Source organism: Ischnura elegans, chromosome 5 (assembly GCF_921293095.1).
Source record: "Ischnura elegans chromosome 5, ioIscEleg1.1, whole genome shotgun sequence".
Lineage (NCBI taxonomy): Eukaryota > Metazoa > Arthropoda > Insecta > Odonata > Coenagrionidae > Ischnura > Ischnura elegans.
In genome coordinates, this window is record NC_060250.1 from 89,784,630 (window position 1) to 89,811,068 (window position 26,439).

At 37.6% G+C, this 26,439-nt stretch overlaps 1 protein-coding gene across 3 annotated transcripts in view; it reads left to right on the forward strand.

Moving 5' to 3' along the window:
* Positions 1–26,439, forward strand: part of LOC124159236 (ATP-dependent translocase ABCB1-like) — an 80,360-nt gene that overhangs the window by 29,387 nt on the left and 24,534 nt on the right. For 2 of the 3 annotated variants that reach the window (XM_046534904.1, XM_046534905.1), the window contains exons 3-10: positions 21,949–22,012; positions 22,381–22,518; positions 23,228–23,379; positions 23,491–23,626; positions 23,859–23,992; positions 25,022–25,193; positions 25,351–25,475; positions 25,805–25,976. In XM_046534904.1, the coding sequence (XP_046390860.1) occupies positions 21,949–22,012; positions 22,381–22,518; positions 23,228–23,379; positions 23,491–23,626; positions 23,859–23,992; positions 25,022–25,193; positions 25,351–25,475; positions 25,805–25,976 (1,093 nt within the window). Of the gene's footprint in view, positions 1–10,996; positions 11,179–21,948; positions 22,013–22,380; positions 22,519–23,227; positions 23,380–23,490; positions 23,627–23,858; positions 23,993–25,021; positions 25,194–25,350; positions 25,476–25,804; positions 25,977–26,439 lie in introns of those variants that run through there. The other variant, XM_046534906.1, reaches the window with a different exon arrangement.

Genomic DNA, 26,439 nt, shown 5'->3' on the forward strand with positions numbered 1-26,439 from the left:
ATCAACTTCCCCCTTCCAAATTTGATGCTGCTTCCGCCCCTGATAATGTTACATGACCCGGGTGGTGAAGAAGGGGAAGGGAGAACAGGAAACGAGGCTAAAAAACCTCCCAGGGAAATTCTCCACTGACTCCCTTGTCTTAAGTTTTTCAATATTCGACGAATGTGAATGGGAAAAAAAGCAATCCTTATGTCATGAATGGGCAGCGATTTTTTTTCATTCTCTAGTCGAATTAAGGAGAAGAGGTTCCTTTTCCGTGACCCTTGATATTTTTGGAAGACGGAAAATGCACAACTAACAGTTTATTTTCGGTTCTTTCATAGGTTTCATCCGATGCGGATTTAAGTCCGTATAAATCAGGAAATTTCCGGTTTTAGGGTGGGTCTAAGATTGAAATCCAAGCCTTACACTCGGCTACTGTTAATTTGATCTTTCTGTTTTGTGATCATAATGGAGGAAGTTTTGCGGCCAAAGGTTGTGTCCACGGGATTGGTTACATTAGAGTATGATGCAAGTTGTCCAATGCCTTTGGGTATTGGTACCATTACATGCCAGATAGTGCCCCGAAATTTGTTTTTATTTTGCAATCCGTCATATTTGAGATCAATATCAGCGAGTATCGGGCGTTGCGGTTTTTACTTTTTATCGAAATTCTCTCTCGAGTATTGCCAAAGGAATGGTTGTTTACTTTTGATGAGTTTAAACGTGTCTTACAAAATTGTATGCATTATTAGAACTGCAATCCTTACCTAAGAATATACTGAAAAAAATTAAAACTGCATCAACGTTCAGCAATGAAAAAAAGGTATTGTGATGGCCTACAGTAACTTTTTTTTGTTGAATCTCTCGCGGGTCATTTTAGATGTTTTTCGGGTTACACCCGAAAAACATCTAAAATGACCCGTATTTGTTCAGTTTTTGCCCGACGTTTCGTGGCCGTTTCTGCTCACTTTTTCAGTGGGAATGAAGATAGTCTTTTTGTGGAGGGTAAATATATGGAAGGAGGTTGAAAGGGGAGGAGAGAGAGAAGGAACTGTCATTTTATTTTACATAATTTTAGAGCAGGATTCCAGGTGTGGCTGATTTTTAAACCACAGACCCTGTTGATATTCTGTTTGCATTTATATATCTCCTACGCCTTTCGGATAAACCGGGGTTTGTAGTTATTCACTATGGTCATTACTTTAGCATATTTGAAGTCAATAGTGTGTCCTGAGGCTGCATACTCCGCCACCACCGACTTCAAGGGTTGTGCCAGTCGAATGGCACGCTTGTGCTCTTCCATTGCTGTTTTTACGGAGCATCCGGTTTCCCCGATGTATTTCCTGGGGCAGTCTTGCCCGGGTGTCTCATACACTCCTACTTGAAAAGGTGTTGTGTCCTTCACACTCCTCAGGCAATTTTTAAGTTTTATATGTGGCTTAAAAATTGTTTTTATTCCATGCTTGTGGAGAGAACTTCCTATTCTTTCTGTCACTCCACGGACACTGAAGGAAAGCCATTTTGTCTTGGTCTGGAGTTCCAATTCCTTCCTTCGAGGCTTCTTTATCCTCCGTCGCGACGTACAGCTATGTTTTCCGCCGAGGTGGTAAACTCCCGTTAAGAAAACTATCACGGATATTATAATCACGAAAACTATCTTCAAACTCGTCCTTGTTGTGGTGAGGGGAGTCGAGTGTTTAGTGATTCTGCTACGCGGTGGGATTCCAAGTACCCATGGGGAAAGCCAAAATCAAAATGAATTTACAACCAAAAGAAAGTGTAAAATTTTATTTATAAACAGATTCTCTAAAATAAAAATACGACTTATTATCTGATCATATCAGTTGTTTAAATCCCCGATGTTAATGTAATCGATCGGAATAATATCCGATTATCGATTTAATGTACATCGTGCTACTCATAATTTTTCTTCTCAACCCTCATCCTAAGTTTAGTTCTTAGGACTTTTTTTTAGTTTTTTCGTCGAATCCAAACAACCTACGATCGAAATGGAGTTGAGCTGTCGCTGAAATTTTTTACTCTTCCCCGTTCTTCTTCGTTGGTATCGAAATAATTACTTCTTTAGGAAAATTGTCCGTTGGCTCTTGGCCTTTTTTGTATCTGTAAATTGTAAAGAAGGTGAAAGTGAAAAATCTCTCTTCTAGTCTTCCTTTGGTGGCTCATGGTAACGTTCGCAGGAGTGAAATATTTTGTAATGTGGACCTTAATTGAATGTATGGCGTTAAGCTTATGGGCATTTTGCCTTGATGATGTTATATTTTTTGATAGCTCATTTCCCCTTGCTGGATCCAATGATCCAATTATCTTCAATATCTTTTCAGCTAATAGTCAATTTCATGCCATAAATTCCAAGGTATTTCTGACCTGCTACTTCAGCTTTATCTCAGCCATTGTATTAATAAAAATTAAAAGTTAGGACCTTCGGTTTGGTGTCATCTTGCGACACGTGCACTCAAGGCTGTACAATCAGCATCGAGATACGATATTACGTTAGTTTTAAAAAACAGTTTTTGATAACTCTTTATCAGATGTCTGATTGGAAAGTTGAATAGAAGATTACAGAATTCGTGAATTTTTACGTCATGTTATCTGAGATTTTTTTTATCACTTTAGAATGTGTTTTCAGGCTTTTGGAGATTGTCAATTTACGCTACAAACTAAGGATTTTCCGCGAAAAAAGGTGTAATTACTACCTCTTTGAATAATGGCAGTCCACGCCTCCTAAAGATGGTTCTAACTGTATCGACACTGGTGGTAATTAAACCTTTATTGTGGAAAATTGGCATTATTAATATACCATAAGCCCTAAGTCTTGATTTAAAGAGTAATGAAGAGTGCAGTGATTATAATAACTGGACGTTAGTTTGCAGGTTTTCGCGAAATTATTGACTATGCAAGTTTATAGGTATTCGGTTACACCTAGGGTAGGTATATATCACTTGCAAACACTAATTATAATACCTTAAATAAATAAATCTTGGTGACGTAAAAGGATGTTAATGAGAAAAGGATGTTAAGTATTCAATTCCACCCACAAGAAGGAAGTTCTTTGGTGGAGAAAGTGCACGGTTGAGGGGATAGCTCGTTGATCGGTGCAAGTGAGTTTAGATACCGATACAGTAGCCATGCCTCGAAGCGTAATGAACTCTCCAAGATTGCGGGGATAGTCTCACGAGGAAGTCGCAACGATAAATGTAGTAACCGGATTCAGCAGGACACGGAACAATCAGAACGTGAAGTATTTGCTTGACGATATGGACTGTTTGTCCGTTCTACCGACCGTCATGGTATTGATAGTTTTGGTGTCCACAGCGCTGGCAGGCACGAATCCAGGGATTCTTCGCATTTTAAAACTCTTGATTCTTCACATTTTGATTGAAGAATAGGTTATTATCATTTATTAATCATGCTTCCAAAAATTTCAATAAAAATCTGTCTAATTCTTAAATGAAATGACTCTATGATATCATGATGTGGATTTCCGCTATATCACGCCCGAAGAGGTTCGTTTTATTTATCAAATCCTAAAGGGGGCAATGCTATATTCTACTCTATTGCTTCATATTCATAATCCAGATATAATATATGTATAGTCATCTCTGGTTAATAATATTTAGATTGGTTTGACGCATCTCTCCACCTAATTCTCATATCAGGTAACATTTTCACGCGTATTTCTCTCCTTTCTTCGTCCTTCCTTATCTGCACCACGTATTGTATCCGTGGTCTTCCTTTTCCGTTCTTTCCATCCAATAGTCCCTCGATGACTGTCTTCATCTGGTCATAGCCTATTAAGTTGTTTTTTCTTCTTCTTAAAGTTGGCATAAGGTTCTCTTCTCTCCTACTTCTTCATAGAACTTTTTCATCGCTCAATCGGTTGACCTATTTGATTACCATCACTTTTCATGTTGTGTCACATTTCGAATGGCTCCACCCTTGATTTATTTGCTACTTTCATTGACTGTGTCTCACTTCCATAGAGAAGTATTTATCAGATGAAAGCTCTGATGGATTGTTTCATTTTTTATGCACTTAAATTTCCTGCAGTAGGTAATTAGATCTTTCCTTTTCTAGAATGCTCTCTTCACCGGGGCTATTTTACTGATAAATTATTTCTTTCTCCCTTCAACGCTGGTTATTTTGCTTGCTCAATAACAGAATTCATTCACCTTCTCCAGTTGTTGTTTCCCCAGTTCACTGTTTTTATTGCTGTAAAAAATTGTGTTAAAATATTGTGCATAACTGGTACGAGATTTATATTTCACTCACCCCTATCGTCAGCTTAATTTTTATGAATCCTGCCTCGAGCACTGATATTTTGGTGTCTACGTTTTTGGGCGTAAGGTTGTTTTCTTGACTTTGGTTTATCCGTGGAATTCAACGGAGCGTTTTCCTGGAGATAAGTGGGGTAAATTGGCATGAATTTCTTGGGTGAATTTTGAAGAAAATTGATAACTACCTTTTTGTTAGAGAAGAATGCTTGGTAGCTTTGTTGATAATATAGCAGTGTTTATGTAAAATATCTTCCCAAAGCCTTTTAATCCATTCCCACTTTGGTAAGGTATCGTGTTGTGTAAACTGAACATGGTCTACGTCTGGCCATGAGGATTATATTTGTAACAATAAAATAAAATGGACGAATATACCATTCAGCCATTGCAAGAACATTACAGTATGTGAAGTAGCAAGTAGAACCTCGCATCAATCAAATCTACGACTTGCCTCCTGTTAGTGACTTGCGATATCTTGTTTTTAATTGGGTGGATAGATGAATTGGTTACTCATGGTCATGGGTAGGACCATGGGACTACGTGTAAGGATACTATTGGAAGCAGTGGCGCAGCGAGGGGGTGGTTTTGGGGGTTAAAACCTCCCCCCCCCCCAAGGAATCAGAGAAATTTTTAAGTTTAATCCATTGTACTTAATTGGATTGATATTACTAATAGAATAGTGTAAGGATTAATAAAATATCCCTCAGAAAGCCGTAAAACTCACCATTTTGAACCGTTTATCTTAAAATTCCGCAATTCATAAATCTCGCACCTACCGTTTATCCTGGTGGGTATTCCATACCCCCACACACCTCGGTATTAGTTGCACCTAAACCCCTCCCCCCAGCCTCAATTCCTAGCTGCGCCCCTGATAAGAAGGGTCTATGTTTTGGTTTTGAGATCAAAATTTATCGTGACAGAGCCGCTGCTGAATTATAGTCATGAATTTTGAAAAAAATACGTGTAATAGCATAGAGTAAGAATATACTATATATATACTTACTCTATGGTAATAGTTACGTTATGGTATCTCTTTATCATACTTTTACTATTTATTTTTCCAGGTTAGGAACAGATTTATTGCAGTTCGTAAGGGATTCGGTTTATTTTTTTATGAATTCAAATAGATTATGAATCCATAAGTCACAACAAATTGCTATTGTCACGTCAGTTTTAATATAACTTTTCTTAATTTTGATCACTCCCTTTTTGGCGATGTTAATTTTTTATGATATTCCTGCTTGTTCGAATATTTCTTTGCAGCTAGAAGAATGTGTATCAGGTAAATGACCCAGCATGGTATCTCTTTGCTGTAGCCGTGACGGGGCAAAATTGTCCTCGCCGAAGCGGATTATATTTTGTCTAGTCATCTATGACTTCCAATAAGTCTTATCAGAGATTGTCTATGGCATAGCAAACATTCGTTACTTCATCATACTTCATCATTATATAATATGCCTATGACATATTCTTGGTAAATCCCGAATCACACTATCATTTTTTCCGTCCCTCAGAATGATACCTTTAGCAATAGGTTTTCAGGGATCAAAAGAGTGATCGCTCGACCCATCATTTTCTGAATAACACCACCACCATTCCCACCATAGGCGGATTCGAGAGGGGGGGGGGGGGAGAGGGCACGGGGTCCCCTCACCCCGACGCTTAAAAAATAGACAAGGTTTTTAATACGGTCCCTACTTTCGTTTTGTTTTTGTGCAATCAGTTATATGATTAAATGTAGAGGATACTTGAAAAGCTTTTCTTTCGCTCGTAAATTCAGATATCAAAATTTATATCTCTTGTTAAATAAAAAAAAACATCAGCTATTGATCGCGAGTTAATCATAAAAAATATTAACTGTTTAAAGGAAACGTAAAATAAAACTGTCGTTATTATGTACGTAACTTATTCATGTTTTCGTAGTAATAACTTTTTATTTAAATATAAAGTATATTTCGTACAGTTTTTGTTTTATCTTGTTCTTAATCACAAATATGAGAAGACCGTTTGCCTGTCAGACCCCTCCACCCTTCAGAAAAAATCCTGGATCCGCCCGCGATTTCCACCATCTCTTTTTCCATAGATTATGCCATCACTTCCCGTACTAATAATTTTCATTCATTTGAAAGCCAAGCGTGGCTGTATAATCGATGTTAACGGCCGTGCGTTCTGACGGGTGACGAGTGATGGAAAAAGGGATGGGATTTCTATCCCTCGAGCAATCGCGGAAAATGATCGCGTGAAAAGGTAATTTTTACCGCCATCATTGAAGCGATCCCTAGAGCTGTCCCTCGAAAGGAATGTTAAAAATGATAGCGTGATTCGGGCGTACGTCATGAATTGCTTGACGGAATTAAAGCGATAGGTATTTACTTTTTATGAATCGGTTTCCGTTCGTTATTTAGTATATTGTAAGAGTAAAGTTGAAAAAATAGCTATTTTATCTGTATAAACTCTTCTCAGGTTACCGCGCGGGTAAGATTATGTATGAGCGCCGACGTTTCGGGTACCGACTCGCTACCTATTCTCACGGCTACTGAAGAAGAGTTTGTACATGTTGTTCGCCGGGAAAGTGTAAAATCTTACATAGCTATTTTATCTCTTTCTCTTCAAAAGCACAGGGTGTAGCTGATAAGCGGAGGCTTGATAGGAAGTGGAAGTCGGGTAGCTAGCGACGTCAATGTCGACGTGGATTTGGGAAAGGAGTAGAGGAAAGGACATAACTATGTACCTAACTATAACTATGTAACTATGTACTATGTGAATATATCTTGAGGTAGGGAACAAATTTTCGCTAATTGGAGTTGCTTTAGTGACAAATATCATCTTTGAAACTTAAATTGTCCTCGATTGTAAACTTCGATCACATGCGTAATCACATATGCCCAATTATACGCTTAAACAATGAATGCAGTTGGTCATACCATCAATACAGGCCACTTACGTCACTCTGTTAATATATTTGTTTGAGGAGCCCATTCATGACTTGGGTTATTAGACAACTGTTAGGTGCAACGTAACTCATAAAGGGTGTGACGCCATTGGTCCAAACCTAACTCCTCTTGACCTCTCGTGAAGAATATTTTTTGTGGGAAAAATATTTTTACTAGCAACATATGCAGTTTATAGGACAAAAGAGAGTTAAATTCACGTAAAACCCGTGGAACTGCTGTCCTTTACGGAATAATAACACTGCATCATCTAAGCCACTCACATATACTGTATTTTCTAAACATTGTGCTTAATTTAGGTTACTTTCGTGGTTGTTTATGTAAGCTTGAAGTTGTTATTTTTCCCTAAGCGCAAATATTGATGTCTGCCCCGCGTTGACTCTGTTCCAGTCAATATGTATGAGGCAATATGTTCTACTTTAGGTCATTGGGTCAAATTAGACTTTTCCACTCAAATTTTTCAAGGGCCTCTCGCGGTTTGAATAGTAAATTAAAAATTTCTTTTTAAAATATTTTGTCAATTTTTTTGTCCCAGATGCACAATGGAGAATTTCTGTTTATCTCTGCTCCTTAAAGATCCGCTTATGTTCCCCTCCTTTCTCCATACCGAAACCCAATTATTACATAGCAGTGGGTTATAATTATGGGCCAATTCCCTGAACGTGTAATTTATAGATATTATTAAGAAATATTCTTTTGGTATTTTTATACCACGATTCGGGGATGGTAATAGTATCACTATTTTTTTATTTATTGTTTTTTCATCCCTACGTCAATAGTTACGTATGTCATTCGCGAAGCAATTAATGTTGCAATAATAATTTTCAGAATATTCACTTGATTCCATGCGCATTTTTAGTGATCGCATGCAAAAATATTTTAAGCTAAGGGAGTGAAAACAAAATTTAGCCTAGAATGAAATACCTACATAAATACATTGTTGAAAAAAAACTATGTGCATGCCTGTGGTGGACAATTCATGACGCCGCTAACAGTGTCTTTCCGTTGCGTTCACTATTGTGGGCGAGGTTAGTAGTTAATTTTGACGACTATAACATTCGCAGAGGCACTCCCAAAGACGCGGACATAATAACAGTCAATCCAAGGACTGAAGGATGCGTCGTAATTCCTTAGTATTTTTCGCGTATGAAATTAAAAAAATACTATTTACATTGCAAAAGCAGGGAGAATTAAAATTTCGGGGCGTACTCTGGAAACGTGGTCTTCCATCAGCTCCACTGTCTGGACATCTATACATGATTCCAACAAAAAATCATTTGTCGAGATTTCACTCAGCTATCATTTCATATCTGCGTTACGGAAAAATAAAAAAAAACCTCGCTAAGCGAACATATTTTCTTAGGTCGCCTTTTTTGACTCTCACTTGCGTATTCTCTCATAAACCTGAAACCTAAATATGCTTTCCCTCCACTCTAATATTATCATTTTTTCGATAGTATGTACTTTAAAAAACGATTCTTTATTCTGAAGACTAGAAATTTATCATTTTCTATTGCGGAACGACGAAGTTCTGGACAGGGTGGGTGTGGAGAGACAACTTCTAGGTGAGATACGGAAGAGGCAGAAATTATGGAAGGAACGAGTACTGATTGGTACGGTGATGTTGAAAACGGTTTTAAAGGGTAGAATGTTGGGATACAAGAGAGAGGAAGTAGGTTAATAAAATTTTAGATAGAGTGAAAGGGTTTTATTATGAATTGAAGAGGGAAGTTCATGAGGGGAGAGGAGACTGACAGAATCCGTTTTAAATACTCCATGCAAACCTACCTTATTCGGTGGAATATTTTAATAATATTCTCACTATAAATAGCCCGTAAAATAGCCCGCCTCTCGGGGTAGAGGATAACCTTTCTCTCAAGTAGGGGCATGTCCTCATTCTTGCCAACATGAGTGGCTATTACGTTTTCTCTACTAATTACGTGCTCCCGTCACATTATCTCGTTGAATTCATTTGGATCGCAAACCCCGCCGAAAACTTTTCGCGTTGCTTTCCATGAACGTAGGTATGTGGATTTTATGAATTATTGTGTGTACGAAATTATTCGAGACCGTATGCATAAATATGAACTCCAAAAATACCATGCTATTTGTTGTTTTCTGCGTAATTTCTTATGTTGGAGACTGATTCACATTGTGTCGATTGATACCTTAACTATAAGGAGCAACTTCATGTCTGAAACATAAATTAATATTTTTGTCGTCTTTTTATCTATAACATTGAGAACTTCAAAAGTTTTATAAGCTAATTCTTCCATAGAGGGATAAAACTATCTCAAAATAATTTGCTGCTATATAAAAAATGTGCATTTCGTTTGATGGTATAGTTACTTCGCTATTTTATTACATAATATTACTGAATAACATCCCCAGCAGCACTAAATGTCGATATTTTCGTTGCTTTTCTTGCATGCCCCAAAGTTTGTATTGCATGTCCAATGTCCATCCGACAATAACCCAAATTACTGATGTAGGTAGCAGAACGAACTGCTGCGTGCTAGGTGAGAGCTCCCCTGACACGTAATGGCTCGTCCAATAGGGTAGTTTCCTTCACCAAATAAACGAAAGGAATTGATTGCGATTCGTTACTCACCATTAGTGTATTCATAATATGCAAATTATTTTGTTTTGGAAATCCCAGTTAAGACGAATGACAATGGTCAATTATAACCTCATTTGAAAAAGGCCAGATTGGCGCCCATGCGATTCCACTCCACGTGACGTCACAGGGACCTAGTTTCTACACGAGAGGATAGGAGTTTTACATCGTCTGAGATTACCAATGTATGCATGAGTCACAGGGCTCAGGGAAACATCTCTTAGTAATCACGTATTAAAATTGTCTAAGGTCGGAAAGGTTCCTTCGTTTGATAAGGTAGTAATAATCCATATTTAAGCCAAGCGCTATCTGCTAGCAGGGTGCTCTGCTACCTGCTAGCAGCCTGCGTCGTATCAGCGTTCAAGCCTCGCCTCAAGGTCACCTCACAGGGCGGCAGAGGGAACCAGAATGACGTCACACGGACTGTTTTCCTTTCATTCCTACTCAGCCGTCGCGTTTTCGCGCGCTTGAAAATTTTCGCTTTTCGTTTAATCGCGAAAAATAGTTATAGTCATTCGAAAATCTAAGAGCGTGAAATGCGTACTCCAGGAGTAATGATCTTTCGATTTAAGCAATAAAAAAAAATAGGAAACCACCCTATTATGTTAGCATCTACATGTAGCGGAGTGCATGTTTGGGAGAAATTCCCCTTAAACCCTGACATCGGAGGGGTGTCTCGAAGGATATTATAGGTAGATAATATGTTTGCTCTGATCGTGTTGATTGTGGATAATAGGCAGTGACCCTTCCAGCTCTTTATTTCGGTGGACATGTAACCTCAAAATGTTCGCTCGTTACGCTATCATAAGAATAACTTTCTCGTTTACTCAACCAACGTCTCAGATAATAGACCTCTTGCGCTGCTCTTTTGTGTTTGACAGATGTGCACTCAGAAATAGCGTGACTGGTCACCCAAAAATTTCGAAGTCGAAGGCAGTCGAAGATTGTCCAGCTTGCAGAATGGGGTATTATGACGTGGCATCGGGACAATTTGAGCAACAGTCTGCGTATGTGCTGCATCGGTCGTCCCGCGATAACATTTTAGGGTGTCAGTTAGATGCCTTGTCGATAAGGAATTTCGTCCGAGGGCAAACAAGCATGACTCTTAAGGGATGGGAATATTGTCTCGATTTTCGTATTCTGTCTAAGCAGTCTAGTGTCGGCTATCCGAGTGCACGGGTCGCGGCAGCTCCGAGCTTGCTGTTGTTGCTCTGTTTAAGTCCTAGGGCCCAGGGCGGTGTGGTGCTGCTGCCATGTCCGAGAAAACACCGCTGCTTAGCGGGAAGGCTTCGGCTTTCGAAGGATGGACCGGGGTGCAGAATGTCCGGTGGTATGGGTATGTTGATCCAGAGAATAATTTTGTGAATTTTATTAATTTTTCAATTCGAAGGCAACTCGCGTAAGCTGTGAACCCAATACTTAACGCTCCAAGTTGAAGATATTTTAGTACTCTACAGTTCGTGCATGGAGTTTTTTTGAAAAGTGCTTCTTTGAATGGTTAGGTTTGAAGTAAGTCGTTTAGGCAAAATTATGAGTTTTGTCTAAGTCTGTCTTTGTTTTGATGGTGGCTGTGTTGTGCGTTCATTTTTAACGGTGTACGGGGCGAAGGAACTTCTTAAATCACTTGCCTCTTTTCTAAAATTTTCTCTTGATGGTGATAATGCTGTTAGGCGGTGTTACTCTAATTAAAGATTTTTGTTGAATCTTCTGTTTAAGCCACGATTATCTACCCAATTCTTCCCTTCCTGTATTTTCTGAGATCTTTGATATTTGAGTGACGCTTTGGCATATTGTCTTTATTTTTGTTTGGAATTTTCTCCGTCTCTTTTCGTGACACATAGTTTCAGACGCTAGAGGAATGATTTTATGTTGTCATTTTCAAGGTTGACCATCATCTTGTCATATTTACGCGGCGTGTATTTCTTCTGACTTTTGGTTGTGGCACACGTAGCCTACAAGGTTACGTTAGTTCTATCTTTATGTTAGTTCTGCCTTTAAATGGGTTTGTCGCTGGACATGCATGTATAAATGATTTAACGTGTAGTAATAATTCATAGTTAACGTGGTGTTTCAGTGATAGCCTCATCTGTTTTGGCTATCGTACTACCTAATGATGTATTGAGTCTCGCTGATGTTATCGTTTAAGGAGAATCGGAAGCTTGGGTGCAGTATTGCAGTAATATTTTATCTATGTTAGTGCAATTGTAGTTGGATGCCGCGGAGGCAACATTTCTCCAGAAAACTTAGCATCATGTAACGTCATATCAAGAGCGAAGTTGGGTAGCGTAGATATTTTCGGAGTTACCTAACGCCTAAATCTTATCGGACCCTGTCTGTCCACTGAGTGAACTGTCCTTTGTCCGAAAACATCACATGATGTTTGAACATCATCTAACAATAGGTCATAGATATGTAGGATCCTGTTAAGATTAGCATCTCGTGAATGCCCATTTTTTTGGAGAAAGCAACCTCCAAGGTTGCAATGCGATGCAAATGGTAATTTTTAGTATTGTAAGAAATTGGTAAATAGTAATGATAGTTGGACATTTGCCCCAGCTTCAGATTCTATATGAAATGTTACGATATCAGCTCATGATAAGTGGCTGAATTGCGTAGTTAGTGGCGCTTAGAATAAGAGTTTCGTCGTAAAGGGAATTTGAAACCGAATAGAAAAGGACAGATTTTCGTGATGTTTTATATTACTTACCATTCCTTCCGTGACTGAAGCCGCGTAATTTTGGTGGTGCCCTAATGGTCTTATCCTTCAGATCAAGACTGCGGTTGTAGAAGACGACCTGGTAATGCGGGTTCCTTTGCACCGCAAACGCTTATCGCATGAATATTTTATAGCTAGAATTTGGTTTGTCCTAGAGGGCAGACCTCATCGCGATCCAAGCCATACGTATAAGAAATTCAGGCATTCACCTTATAGCCACTTAATTTACCTTGTCTGCTTGCAATTTGATGCTAACTTTTGGCCAGCGGAAAACTGCTCCGTGACGGTCCTAGGAGTATCCGAAGGCTCTTCACACCCAAGTAAATATAAATAAGAGGGTTCGAGGTGGCTGCGCAGAAACCAAAATCAGAGGGCAACATAGGAACTCCACCTTAAGTATTACTCTAGGAAATTTGAAAAATTAGCGAAGGAAATACACACAAAGAGACTTTTAGTAAAATAATGACACGTGACTCTTCAATTTAATAGATATAAAAATTCCAATCGAATGCTAAAAATGAATCAAATCGCCAACATGAAAACTAAATATACCGTCGTAGTCACTCCTAAAAATGAATCGAATTGCCAACATGAAAACTAAATATACCGTCGTAGTCACTCCTAAAAGTGAATCGAATTGCCAACATGAAAACTAAATATACCGTCGTAGTCACTCAATCAAATCCGTCACGCTCTGTCGTATTCTGCCTTTTCAATCTTGGTCTCATGCGCAGTAGACGATTATCACTGCTGTGTATGTTTACTCTGAGACTTCACATTTGTGCAGGGACGCCGACTTACAAAAAATATTGGAGGGCCCAAACCGGGGATCTTGCCCCAGGAAATTTTATAAGTAGTGAGTTTTAAGTTTTTTAAGCATTTTAAGAGTAATATGATCAACAGTAGAACCCTGATAACTCGAATCTCGATATCTGGACACTCCGGGGAAAATCGACAAGCTTGGCACATTTTTTTCCTCACACCCATAACGAATTTTTGAGGGGGCTCGGGCCCCCTCAGGCCCCATGGAGTCGGCGCCACTGCATTTGTGTCTAAGAACGACCGGTTGTCGCGCCCTCCCCAGTAGTTTGTGCAACTCTCTATCCGCTAGACCATTACGCAGGAATTTGTTGATATAAAGTTCACATCTCTTGATCGAAGAGTCCCGGGTTGATCTCGGGTGTTACCTTTGGAAACCCCAAACAAAAATCCTCTAAGTGCGAGGTGGCTCACAGACTGGAACTATCCTCCCCTCCCGGGATGCCTAAAAGTCACACAGCTTTGCCTAAGACTAGGGTGAGCTCTACCCTTACTATTCAAAACCGACCTTCGGTTTGAATTACGGAGTGAGTGACTAGAATTCCTGGTCGGTTCCTCAGCCTCACATTCATACGTTTTATTTCGTCCTTGTCCCCGTTTACTCGTGTTCAGCCGAGGGGCGGATTGTGTTCCTCTCTTTGAGGAAGGGGGAGCCGTTAACTACCTTGCGGACGCCCAGGGCAATGCAATAGTTCGGGAGCTCTGTAGCAGGCCCGTGCTGGGCCGCCGGGACACCGGGACGTTTCCCGGTGCGCCCTCGAGATGCCCTCTTGAGATCTTTGGCACCCTCCTGTTCCGAAACTGACAAATTTTACAGTCGGAATACAAACATTGAGCAGTTTACTTGATTTCAATGTCGTCTCATTTAACAGCATAATTGACGCCGTTTTGAGTAAACAAAATGATAAATTAATATAATTCAATCGGATAAGATTCAATTCAATCTCAAGATGTTAAGGATTAAAATTTCAAAATTAGTTTATTATAATCCACACCCCCATACCTCTCGGTGGTCGTTCTGCATAATGCTGACGCTGCTGGCCATGGCCGTCCTCCGCCGTACGAAGGGGTCCAGCGCGGGCCTGCTCGGTTGGATATCCTTCGGAAAACTTGGACATAAAACGCGTGTAGCTAAAGTGTATGCTGTCCTGGATGGAGAACTATTACTTACACCACTTCTTTTTAAATAAAGCGACGCGGGTTTTGATGAATAATCATCATCATTCGTCAGTGGCGTTGCTAAGAATATGCTTTGGGGAAGGGGGGAGGCAATGGGACAACCTCCTCAAGAAAGTGAAATTTCATGAAAATTTTTGAAAAATATCATGCCTGAAAATGCATTTTACATCATTTTGGTACTTAAAATTTAACTTAAAGCAGATACAGTTATTATATATTAAATCCAGAAAAGATTTTAAAATAATTTTTTGATTTCTCCGAGGCTTTGGGGGTGGGGGAATACATCCCATCATCCCCCCATAGTTACGCCACTGTCAGGCGTGAATTATTAGCCATTTAATGTAATGAATAGCTAAGAATTTACAATTGATGATGGTTATCCATTGAAACCCACGAAGTTTTATGTAAAGAAAATTGTTATAGGTAGTTATCCATCCAAGGCACATCAGAATGGAATGCCACCAGTGGTGTCAAGGCAAAATTAGCCATCACGGAACGCACTTTTCTTTTTTTCACAAGTGGAATATTACAGTATTTTTTATTAAGTATTGCGACTGAATATTTTAAAATATATTTTTGCTTTGGTTACGAATGTATATATTAGAAATTTTGAGGCAACTAAATTGATAAAAGTCTTAATTGACAATGATGTCGTGTCTTAACCAGTGGATTAAATGCCTACACGGTACCAGAGGCGGATCCAGGATTTTTTTCTGTTGGGGCACAAGCAATGCCGTATCCAGGATTTTGTTCTGAGGGGGGGCACAAGGATACCCCGTAATACAAAACGAACGCAATGATAACGGGACCGTATTAAAAATCTTGCATATTTTCTAAGGGTCGGGGGTGGGGGGAGGGCACGTGCCCCCCCCCCCCCAGATCCGCCTATGCACGGTACCATTCCACTGGTCGATCTCGGAGCTGACGTCGTACTGTTTGAATAAATCCCCGTAGCGGCGATGATGAAAAACGCATTGCCCGACGACTCATCGTGCTTTTGTCCACTATCTCACTGCAGGCATTCTGCAATCCCCTATGAATATTTTTGATATTTTGGTTTTCCGCCAAAATTAACTCAATCACAGCCCGTTGTTTGGAATGCTCCTCCGTTACAGGTGCCATTTTAATTGCTCCGTAACGCGGTCACGTATCGGAAGCCAATGCAACTATACGAGATAGTGGGCATGTTTGAAAATGTTCCACAAGAGATTCCAAGTCTTTTCTACCATAATTGGCCGTGAAAAAAATGCGTTGCATTACTTATTGAAATCGCATCTTATTTGTGGATATGCCTTTGCTAGAACGAAGAACTTCATCCTACGTCGTTTTGGCTGATAAAGTTGCTGGGATTCATTACTGCTTGGTAATTGTTGCGGTACCTTATCAACCGGCCGTTACGAATGGCGCAAATATTCAGTTACCCTAACCAATTAAATTTCATTCACTTGACGAACTATACCGTAATCCGTTCTTTATCGCAGTTTTTCGAGCGGAATTATGTTTTTTTTCGGGAAAAGTAAATCCCTCAGTGAAGATTTCGGCGCTTACTGAAAGCCATAAATGTTTGTATAGTGAAGATACGATTGAAAGGAATGTTTCCTTGACTGATAAGCCATATTCTCTCTTATCTCAGTTTTTTAAATAATGTTTGTCTAGGTTGTAAATTAAGTAAAAAGTACAATGAGTTATCTTTATTATTTTTTTCCTCAGGAAGATTGTTAATTGTGTTTCCTGCGAATACTGCTAAATTTTAAGAAATTCTAATTAAAGCCGAAAAGTAAGACGAGTGCCTTGAAAATAATCTTGCATTAATTAAGTTGGCGTGTCTGAGGTCTGTGGATCATCACTGTCCCTTAACAAGGTTGAATAATCATTTAGAAGAAAAGTATGCAATTTTGATTTTTTTTATTCAGAATATTTTTTACTAGATTGCCATAAAGGAGTTAGAAATTATTTTTTGTCAATAATTACCATTTTTGTCGAAAGTTGCTTGGGCAGTGGTAGGATCTCAAGCTCTAGACGAAACTTAGTACTCAGTTAATCTATCTCTCCGGAAAAGGAAGTTGGATAAGGAATTAAGTCCATCCGTATAATGTGTAGTTTTCGATTCAAGTGCCCAAGAAATCAATCAATTCTGATGAAAACGGATGAAATTTATGCCATCGCCTACTGCGTTGTGATATGTGAAAAGTTGAAAGTTTGGTAGATAAAAATTCATTTTCATTGGAGTTTTTGGCGTGGCAGTTTTTATCTACCTTGATAAGTTTACATTGGAAGTGTAGATAGCCAAATACATTCAAATTTTAAACAATTCATCTTACGTAGCCTGTTTTTTTGTATATTAATCGGATTTGCACCTTCAAGTCGACGTATTAAGACCATTAAGGCCTGTTGTACTTGTTCTTATCTAATACCAATCGAAGTATCGGAATGAACGTGGTGAAATTTCTTTTTCAATTATCTGACCGCTGAATAGCCTGGGTTTTTTATTCAATGTGGATTTAAGTGGTGTCATGATTAGTCCTTGCGGATTTTAATTGATTAATTCAGGTTTAAATGAATATTCAGAGTGTTACAACGACATCTCATCGACTGAGGGCTCATATAATGTTTTGAAAAGTATATATGAACCATCAAAATTTTTTAAGAGTATCTTGTTCTAACACTCGTTTTGTGGGAAAGTTAAGGGTTTTCTTTGCTGGGAGTCATGAAGCAGGGCTCCTTTTAATGATGCATAACTTGGATTTCGAACCGTTGGAAATTCTTGACTTACTTTCTCGTAGCGTCGAACAATCGAAATCAATGGATCAACAAATTTGTTCATCAGCATTTATCTAGTTCAAAAGAAACAATTGTTTTGTATGTAAATAGTAAATGATACATTTACGGTGGGACCCATTACTCTTATAATAAAAAAAGGCCAAAACTTGTTTATTACACTTTTTGCGGGGTCACATTGGTAAATATGTATTTTTACCAAATAGAAATAGTCATATATTTAAACAAATGAATGGGTTTATTGTTTTTTATTTAGATTTTAAGATAAGAATTCAAATGATTTTTTTAATAATATCTTCCTTTGGTTGAACTTTCCGTTTTGCGTCGTTAGTCTAATTTATTTAGAAAGTTACGGCGCCTGGCACTGGTTTTGAAGACCATGGTCCTCTTACGAAAACTGGTTTTTCCTCAGAAACCTATTCTAGGCTCAAGTGAAGGTGGAGGGCATTCGATTCTTGGCGAAGATTTTATTGTCTTTTGTGGAAGTTTTTCAGTCAATTTTTCAGTTTCTCCTTTATGGAATTCTGAAAGGTATGCTCAGCAAGCCTATGATAAATTTTTAAAGCAATGCCACGTTACTAGTTTCAAAAATCGATAATGCCTGAGTGAGTAACAAATAATGAATATAGCATAAATTACTGCATTATTCAAAGGGATTTCCTCCTCGCAGGACGCGCGTAACCACCTCTTTGAGTTAGGGAAAAGAATGGAGCGCGTCGTGATTGTTGCAACTTCCTTCCTGTCCCGGACAGGATGTGCGATTCTCAGTTGTATTTCTAAGTACGAAAATAGCAATTTCCCGGCAGTGAGGATGACTTAACTTCATTATTCCTTCTCTCGTGTAATATTATTCGGAATTTCCTTCTGCCTTGCGTACACCAGTTGTACATCGTAATATTCTTTTAAAACCGTGAGTGAAGATGAGCAAAATTCTAATTTTTGCGTGATTAGGTCTGAATTGAAAGTCAATGTATTGTTACGTCCTTATTTCATTAATATGGGTACAGTGTGGTAGCTTTGTGCAATGATGTAGCAAATTTTGAAGCGTACCCATTTTTCATTTGGGAATGTAAATTAGGCGAACTAAAATTTAGCAATCAGTGTGAATTTAATTTAATTGTTAATAAAATTATTTATCAAAATAAAAATATTGATAGATAAAGGGTGACATGATTGCTTGATTCCTCGTCAGAAAAATGCCAATGCTTCACTTGATTTAGACGGCTTTATCATAATTTTAATTAAAAAAAAACGCTAAAACTGCTAGAGTTTGATGGATTAAAATGTATATTCACCCCGGACATCCATCGAGGCGAGCGAATTCTTCTGTTGTTAATTGCACGGATGAAGAAAATACACTACATATTACTTTATAAACTATTCGTATTCTCAATCATTTTATCGTAGTTAGATAAAAACCATGCTTATCGGTTTTACATGGTGTTTTCGGAATTAAGTACATTACGGAAGTGCCTCCATAGGAATCTTTGGGCCCCTCGGTTTATGAACCAAGCAACCACCCTCTCCCAAAAAAATCTCACTGATTTGTCAATATATCCATTACCTCATTTCCTTAGAGTATTATGGATACAGTTTTCCCGTAATTAGACAAATAGACTGAAACCTTAGTCTGAGGAAATTAAGTTCATTGCATGTGGGGAATAAGATATCTCTAGTAGAGATTTCTTTAATTTTTTGTTTCCGATTACTTGACTCCAAGGAGGTTGTAAATTGTAAAGTCAAGCAAGGATGTTGTATATTTACAACCTCCTTGCTTATGTTGTATATTTACAACCTCCTTGCTTGACTCCGAAATTTCTTTCCATCGTCCGCTTTTATTGTATTTTTTATCTCTTTTTCTGCTTCTTCTATTTCAAATACCAGTATATTTGAAAAAAGGGATGAAAGTCTTTACCCCTAAAATGGGTAAAATCGTAAATTTTCTGATCTTTTTTAGAATATTATTAAATCCATATTTTTGGGCCCATTTTTCCACTTTGATGAATGAAAAAAGGGGGAAGTCTTTTGTATTTTCTCTTTCGTGTACGAGCTAGTGGGTGTAGAATGCCCCTGTAAGCGAATAAACTAAAACTCTTCACCTTATTGCTATCTGCCCAAACGATATTCCCCGAATGTTCCTTGGCAAACCATTTTCCATGCACCGGAAATGCCTTAATTCGTCGCATGACTTTCTTTTACGAAGGCAAACAACTTCCTGGCAAATTACCGGCCGTAATAGGAAGAAATGTTTTTACGTTCGAAGGCCATTTCCTTACAAAAAATAAAATTTTTCACTGGAGCTGAAAGTGCTGCTGCCCCATTTAGAATGCGCATTCCACGTATGCCAAGTGCAATGAGGTGACTCAACACGGTCACGTTTAACGATAGTGATCGAAATTTTATGCAAGCTCCGAATAGCTATTACCTAGGTCATGGTCGCTAGCACACATAAATATAGGTGGAAGATGTAGCGATGAAGAGGTCACTGATATTTTCATTCTCGATGATAGTATAGTAAGCTGAGTATATATACACCCAAAAAAATATTCTTCTTCTCATTGTGAGATTTTTTTATAAAATACGCCGTACACGCGAGGAGCTAAAAAAATTTTCCCCTCTCTGCGGTCCAATTTTGCAAGCGTTGATACTTCAACAGTCAAGCTACCTCTGTACTTATATTCGTGCCTATAGATCATAGCCTTCACTTACAGGAATCAAAATAATCGGATACATCAAATTGTGGAGCATTCAAATCTTTGGGAGTATAAAGCGAAAGTACTGTTGAGGGCACAAATGGCCTGTCAATATCCCTGTCTTCGGTACTTTTATTCAAAATCTCCTGTTATATTTAGTTCAGAGGTCATACGTTGCCCTGTATACTCAAAGAATGTGAAAATTTGATGAGGCGCTAATGTCGCCTTCAGAATCAAAGCTAAGGACTAAAAGAAAAGAATACGTTAATATTCCATCGTTGCGGGTTGCCTGTTCTTGAGGATAAAAATTCGTTTTACGTCTCGGCATTGTTATTCGAGAAACTTTAGGCGTGTTCCCAGGATAAAGTAGATACCAGCTATGCGAATAGGGTAATAGAGACATCTGATAGAGAGTGAAATATGTCATTATAATTGTTGCTAATTGTTCTGTTCAGTTTTTTGCAGTGATGTAAACAGTATACTTCTAATGTAACATAATTTAAAGAGGCCAATGGCGTAGCCAGGAATTTCGTCCGAGGGGGGGTCCAAAACCAGGGGAATTTTTTTTTTTAAAACAGGCTACGAAGTAGAGGCTTTTAAACTAATTTTAACACTGTTTATAATCGAAAAAACTCCATTTGGTAAGGAAATATTTTCTAAATTCATGATTTTTCAATATTTTGTTTTCTTTTATGAAGGAAAACAATTGTGTTTTTATATTTCGTGCTTCCCCTGGCTATGCCACTGAAAGAGGCAGTAAGTGATTCTAAGTATGGAATGAGCATGGTTCTGGGCTTTAGGCAACTAATGAAGCACATTTGCCTTATTCTCTTTTCTGCAGTAAATAATGCCACGGAGTCTATTTTTTCATTCAATGCTTTAGATGGCAGCAAATTTGTACTTCAAAGAGATAATAAGGTTACTTGAACATTCCATTGGTGGATTTGAAAATTTTATGGAAGAACCCATTGAAGAACCCATTGAAGTTTTCCTGATATTAAATCATGTGTGTACCACCTAGGCGCGGCTTCAGCATCAAATTTGGGGTTTTAACCTGGGTCTGGGTAGTATGGAATACTCCCACAGGATAGAGGGGTGTTGTTAGAGTAGGGAGTGCTATGCTCTCTAATAAATACAACTCAATTCTCTCATGTTTGGGACTTGTAGCCATGCATTTGCATATACACTTCCTTTACTCCTTTTTAACACGTTCACTGCTGCTTTGGTCATAATGACCGAAACCCAGACTTGATCCTTACACCGTTTCGGTCTTCATGACTTAATAATGAGTCACATTTTTGCCCTCGCATAGCTACTTGGTCACAGCTACTTCGGTGCCGTGTATATGATGTGGTCGATACAGCACACGTATACGAATACATACGAAAACTGAAATGGAAAGGATCCAAGTATTAAAGAGAAAGGAAAAAGAATTACACTTTGGCGCAGTGGGTGAATTTGTCTAAAACTCCGTGGCAGGGAACGGGTTAAATTTTACAAAAACTATTAGAATAAAAAATTAAACTTTTTGTAAGTTTCAGGGGAGGGAGGTTCATAACACCTGTGATCCCCCCTAAATCTGCCCTTGGAACCTCCCCATTATACCCCTATTTCAATTTTAACCCTCCTTAGTGCTTTCTCCTAGCTAAATTTAAAGGTAATTCAGTTGAAAAGTTGTTTGTAACGCAATCAGAATTTATTAGGACTTGTATTTGCCAAATCTTGTTCAATGTATATGACTGTCTTTATCACCATTCATTCAGTAATTTATATTTTGTCCCACTGAGCATGGCAGAGGTCCTATGTGACCACCAATTGGGCTTGGAACAAACGTTAGGAACCAGTGCTCTAGATATTGCAGTGGTTTGACTTTGAGAGGATAAGCTAACTTACTCATCATCATGTTTACTTTTTATTTTAGGGGTAAGAGGAAAAGACGAGGAGATGATTCAGAAGCCTTGAATAAATCTGGTATCCTTGGTTTGGTGAGTATGAATTATTTACTTTGAGTGGTTGAGAATAATTCCAATCTGTACAATTGCTGCTGGTGTTTTTTGTAATGATTTTTTTAAATTTAGCAATTATATTAGCATTAGATCACTTAACTTAGATGTGTGATGGGATTTTGTATTAAGTTTCATTCACTATGGAATTTTTGGCATAGTGTTGACTCGATATTTCACATCAATTAGTTAAGCTAAGTCACAAATTATAATTTGTTAAAATCATATTATTATTACCATGGAATAGGGTACCAAATGGAGTTAATTACAGAGTATGAAATGTGGATCTTAAGCCTCCAATTTAGCTCTATATTTTCTGCATTGAAGATAATAATGTATTTTTTATACAGTTCAGATGTGCAAGACCCAAGGATTTGCTTCTCATGGCTATTGGACTGTTCTTTGCCATCATTCATGGTGCCAGTTTCCCTGTACTTGCTCTTGTATTTGGTCGGATGACCAACACTTTTATACTTCAGACTGTTTGGGTACGTACATACAAATGGTAAATAATGTTAGTGATCCACTTTTTCTCATCAATTTTTATTGTTGTAAGTTAATTCTATTTTCACTATGTAGGTCTCACTATTCATCGTTATTATTATTTTAAGACCTCAGTCATAGATTAACTCTTGTTAGACACATTGGTGTAATTTTGGCCAACATTATTCCTCTATTAGCTTATACATATTTTATTTTTTAAATGGTATCAGTCCTTGCTCCTATGGGAGATGAGTTTTTAAACCCGTTTTTGTTAAATTAAAAAATATCCATTCTAATGCCTTTAGTGTTAACTTTACATGACTTATTTTTTCTACCAATATATCTCATGTACCGTATTTCTCTGAATGTAATCCCCCTCTGAATATAGTCACCCCCCCATAATTTTGAGGCTTCAGTTTTGAAAAAAAATTGCGTTTGAATATAGTCCCTCCTTTACTTTTACCGCAGGCATTTTTGGAAGAAAAGGGGGACTAGAATCAGAAAATTACAGTTATTAACGACTTAATTTATCAAATACTTACATGTTGTATTAAGTGTAGTGGCAAGTACATATATGTATCAAGCGCTAAGTTATGAACTTACAGATCATGATGAGCTAATCAGAGGATATTAAATATTTAATTTGTGTTTTGTTATCATCGGTATTTTAATTATGTACTCTCATTTTGATTTTAGTCAAATTGTATCTTTCAGGGGTTTAAAGATCAAAATTCATCTACGGTAGAAAATTCTGAATATTTTACTACGGAATCAGTTTTCATGACTTCTACGATATCGTCAATCATTGAAGAAGAAATGACTGACCCATTCACCACGATTACTAGTGAGACAATTGATAATCATTTGTAAGCATAAATTGAAGAGTGTCAAAATTTTACTTTGCAAATCAACTGTGTTAATACTGCCTCATTTTTTGATTTTGAAGAGAATTTAATTATGTACTTAATACATTTCAGAAATGCTTCTGGAGGTGTAAATATAACTAACAGTGGTTCTCCTTTATCTGCTGAAGAATTTATGGCTTACATGACTACATTTTCATTGTATTATTTATTTATTGGCATTGGTGTGCTGATTGCATCATACATACAGGTAAGAACTTGAATGTAAGATGCCTTGTGCATTTGTATTTTATTGCTCTTTTGTATTGTATTCTACTTTTTGTATTTATTCTACACTGTAAGATGTCACAGAACATGAATAGTAAGTTCAGTGACATCTTACTATTTTCATTTCATTACCGCAGTTGGTTTTAAATGTCTACCACATGTTGGTAATAAATGTGATTGAAAGTGTAATTATGCTTTGAATATTAAACTTGCAGACTTATTGCTGGGAATTGGCTTCTGAAAGGCAGGTGAATCACCTTCGTAGACTGTTTTTTGCCCAAGTTCTTCGTCAAGATATAGGCTGGTTTGATAAGAATCAGTCGGGTGATCTCAGCGCTAAACTTTCTGAGTATGTATTTGGTTTTAAGTTATTATTTTTGGTTATCTCTAAAATTACCTTAAATGATTAACCTATGCAGTCGAGCCTTAATTAGCCATCATTTGATTAACAATCAGTAGGATATCTGATGATTTACCTCCTCAGATACTCCCCTAACACTTCCCACCTAATCTCCCTAGCTTATCTTTCCCCATTTCAAAATAACTAAATTACTTTTCAATTCAATAGGTGCAAAACATGTAGATCCTTAGAAACCTGCATACGAATGGCTAACAATATAATCATGTATGGATATTCCGATCCTTTCATTATCATTTGGGCTTACTCTTCCATTAGGATGGATGATCAGAGCTCCACTGTACGTGTTCTTACCTTCACTTAAAAAATTTATGTCAGTAAGTCCCGAGTGCATTATTTGACAAATGTATCAGGAAGGTCTTGTTTTTATTCTTTTTGAGCACATCATAAAAAAACCTTTTCAGCTGTGTTAATTATTTGGGAAAATTTATGATTAGGTTCTCTATTTCATATTTGATGAAGTTAATTTATATTACAGGTGTCATTTGTCTAATTTCGTAGGTTAACTTACTGTTACTAATCGTTTTTTTTTTTTTAAGAAACAAGTACTGCATACTGTACTCATTCCCCCTAAATTCATATGGGAATTGGAAATTCCAAATCTGTTATGATTTTTAAAATATGTAGTATCATTTGTTCAATGGGTTTTAATATTTTTGTTTAGTACTTAGTTTTTAAGTTACTTGCCAATGGCTGACACTTTATGTTGAAGCAAAGCTTGTAAATTCTATGCGAGTCGTAATATAATAATTAGATAGAGCCTTGCATACCTATGTATATATTAATGACGTGCTCCATGGAATGTGTTAGGAGATGGGATTCAAAGTCTTGGTCGTCATTAATTCAAATGTATCCTTTTTTTCCTTTCTCAATAAATAATATTTGATTGTGTACTTAATCGACCATGTCCAGAAACAAAAACCTCTAACATTTTTTTTTTTTTTTGCTTTTGTAATGTAGTGATTTGGAGAGAATTCGTGAAGGACTGGGCTGTAAGTTTAGCATGGTTCTGCAGTTTGTTTCCACTTTCATTGCTGGTATAATTGTAGGCCTAATTGCAAACTGGAGACTGACATTGGTTATAATGGGCATTTCTCCTCTTCTTATTGGCACTTCAGCCTATCTTGCAAAGGTGAGAATAACACATGATATGATTGGGATACTTATTATGCATGCAGTCAGAGTAAATTATTAGCCTAATGCTGCAGGCATTGACAATGGAAAAGTCCTATTATTTTATGCACATTTATAAAACTTCGCAAACCTTAATTTTCTTCTGTATTAAATAGATGGCATCATCTTCTGCTGCCAGAGAGCAGTTGAAATATGGTATCGCTGGAGGGATAGCTGAAGAAGTGTTATCCTGCATTCGAACTGTGGCATCTTTTGGAGGACAGAACAGGGAAATACGAAGGTAATGAACAAAATAAGAGTGTTCCCAAAATACTGAGCTATGATTTCAATTTTAAATAACATTCTTTCTGTAATTATAATTCAATGCTGTAATCCTTGTTTAAGCATTATTTTTGTCATGCTGGACAAATTTGCATTCATATTTATTTGTGTGTGGAAAAAGTATTGTGATGTATCCATATCTTAGGAACAAAAATGGTATTTATCGATTCTCATTGTGAATAATGTGATTAGTTATCCAGATCATAAAAAATTGTTATAGTGAATGTCTGTATAATTTTCTTAAATTTTTTGGTAAAATTCTCTATCTTCCCTGTCTTATCACTGTAGGTATGAAGATGCTCTAGAAACAGGGAGAATTCTCGTAATGAGAAAATATTATCTAATGGCATGTGGTGTTGCAGTTGTATATTACATAACATATGGAGCATATGGCCTGGCTTTTTGGTATGGATCTGGACTGATAGGTGAAGGTGTGTCTACTCCAGGAAGTGTTTTCACTGTGAGTAATATGCCTCGACTTCTCTTGTCAGTGGTTGTTAAGAGATGGGTGTCGGTTAAATAGGTTTGGGAATTCATGCCAACTTTTAGATGTAAAGTTTGCCTTACATAGATTATGAATTACCCCACAAATGGGGAGCGTGGGTGCCTAGTGGCTAGAGCACTTGTATTGTGACTGAAGGCTCTTAGATCCAAATCCTGGGCAAGGCCTTTGGACACCTCTCTTTCAAGGAATCCTATGAAGTGGGAGGGGGCCCAGGGGAAAGACAAACATCACAAACAGGTTTGTTTGTTTGTTTGAAGGCCTTGTACCCTAAATATGTGAATTCATAGCCTATCCCTCACCAATACAGACAAAACTAATGTTTGAAACTGAGTGATGCTTTTGCAACCAAATAAAAAGCCTTGAAACAGTTGAAACTCATAGAAAATCACTTCAAATGGTGCTCTGTTATCATGAGGAG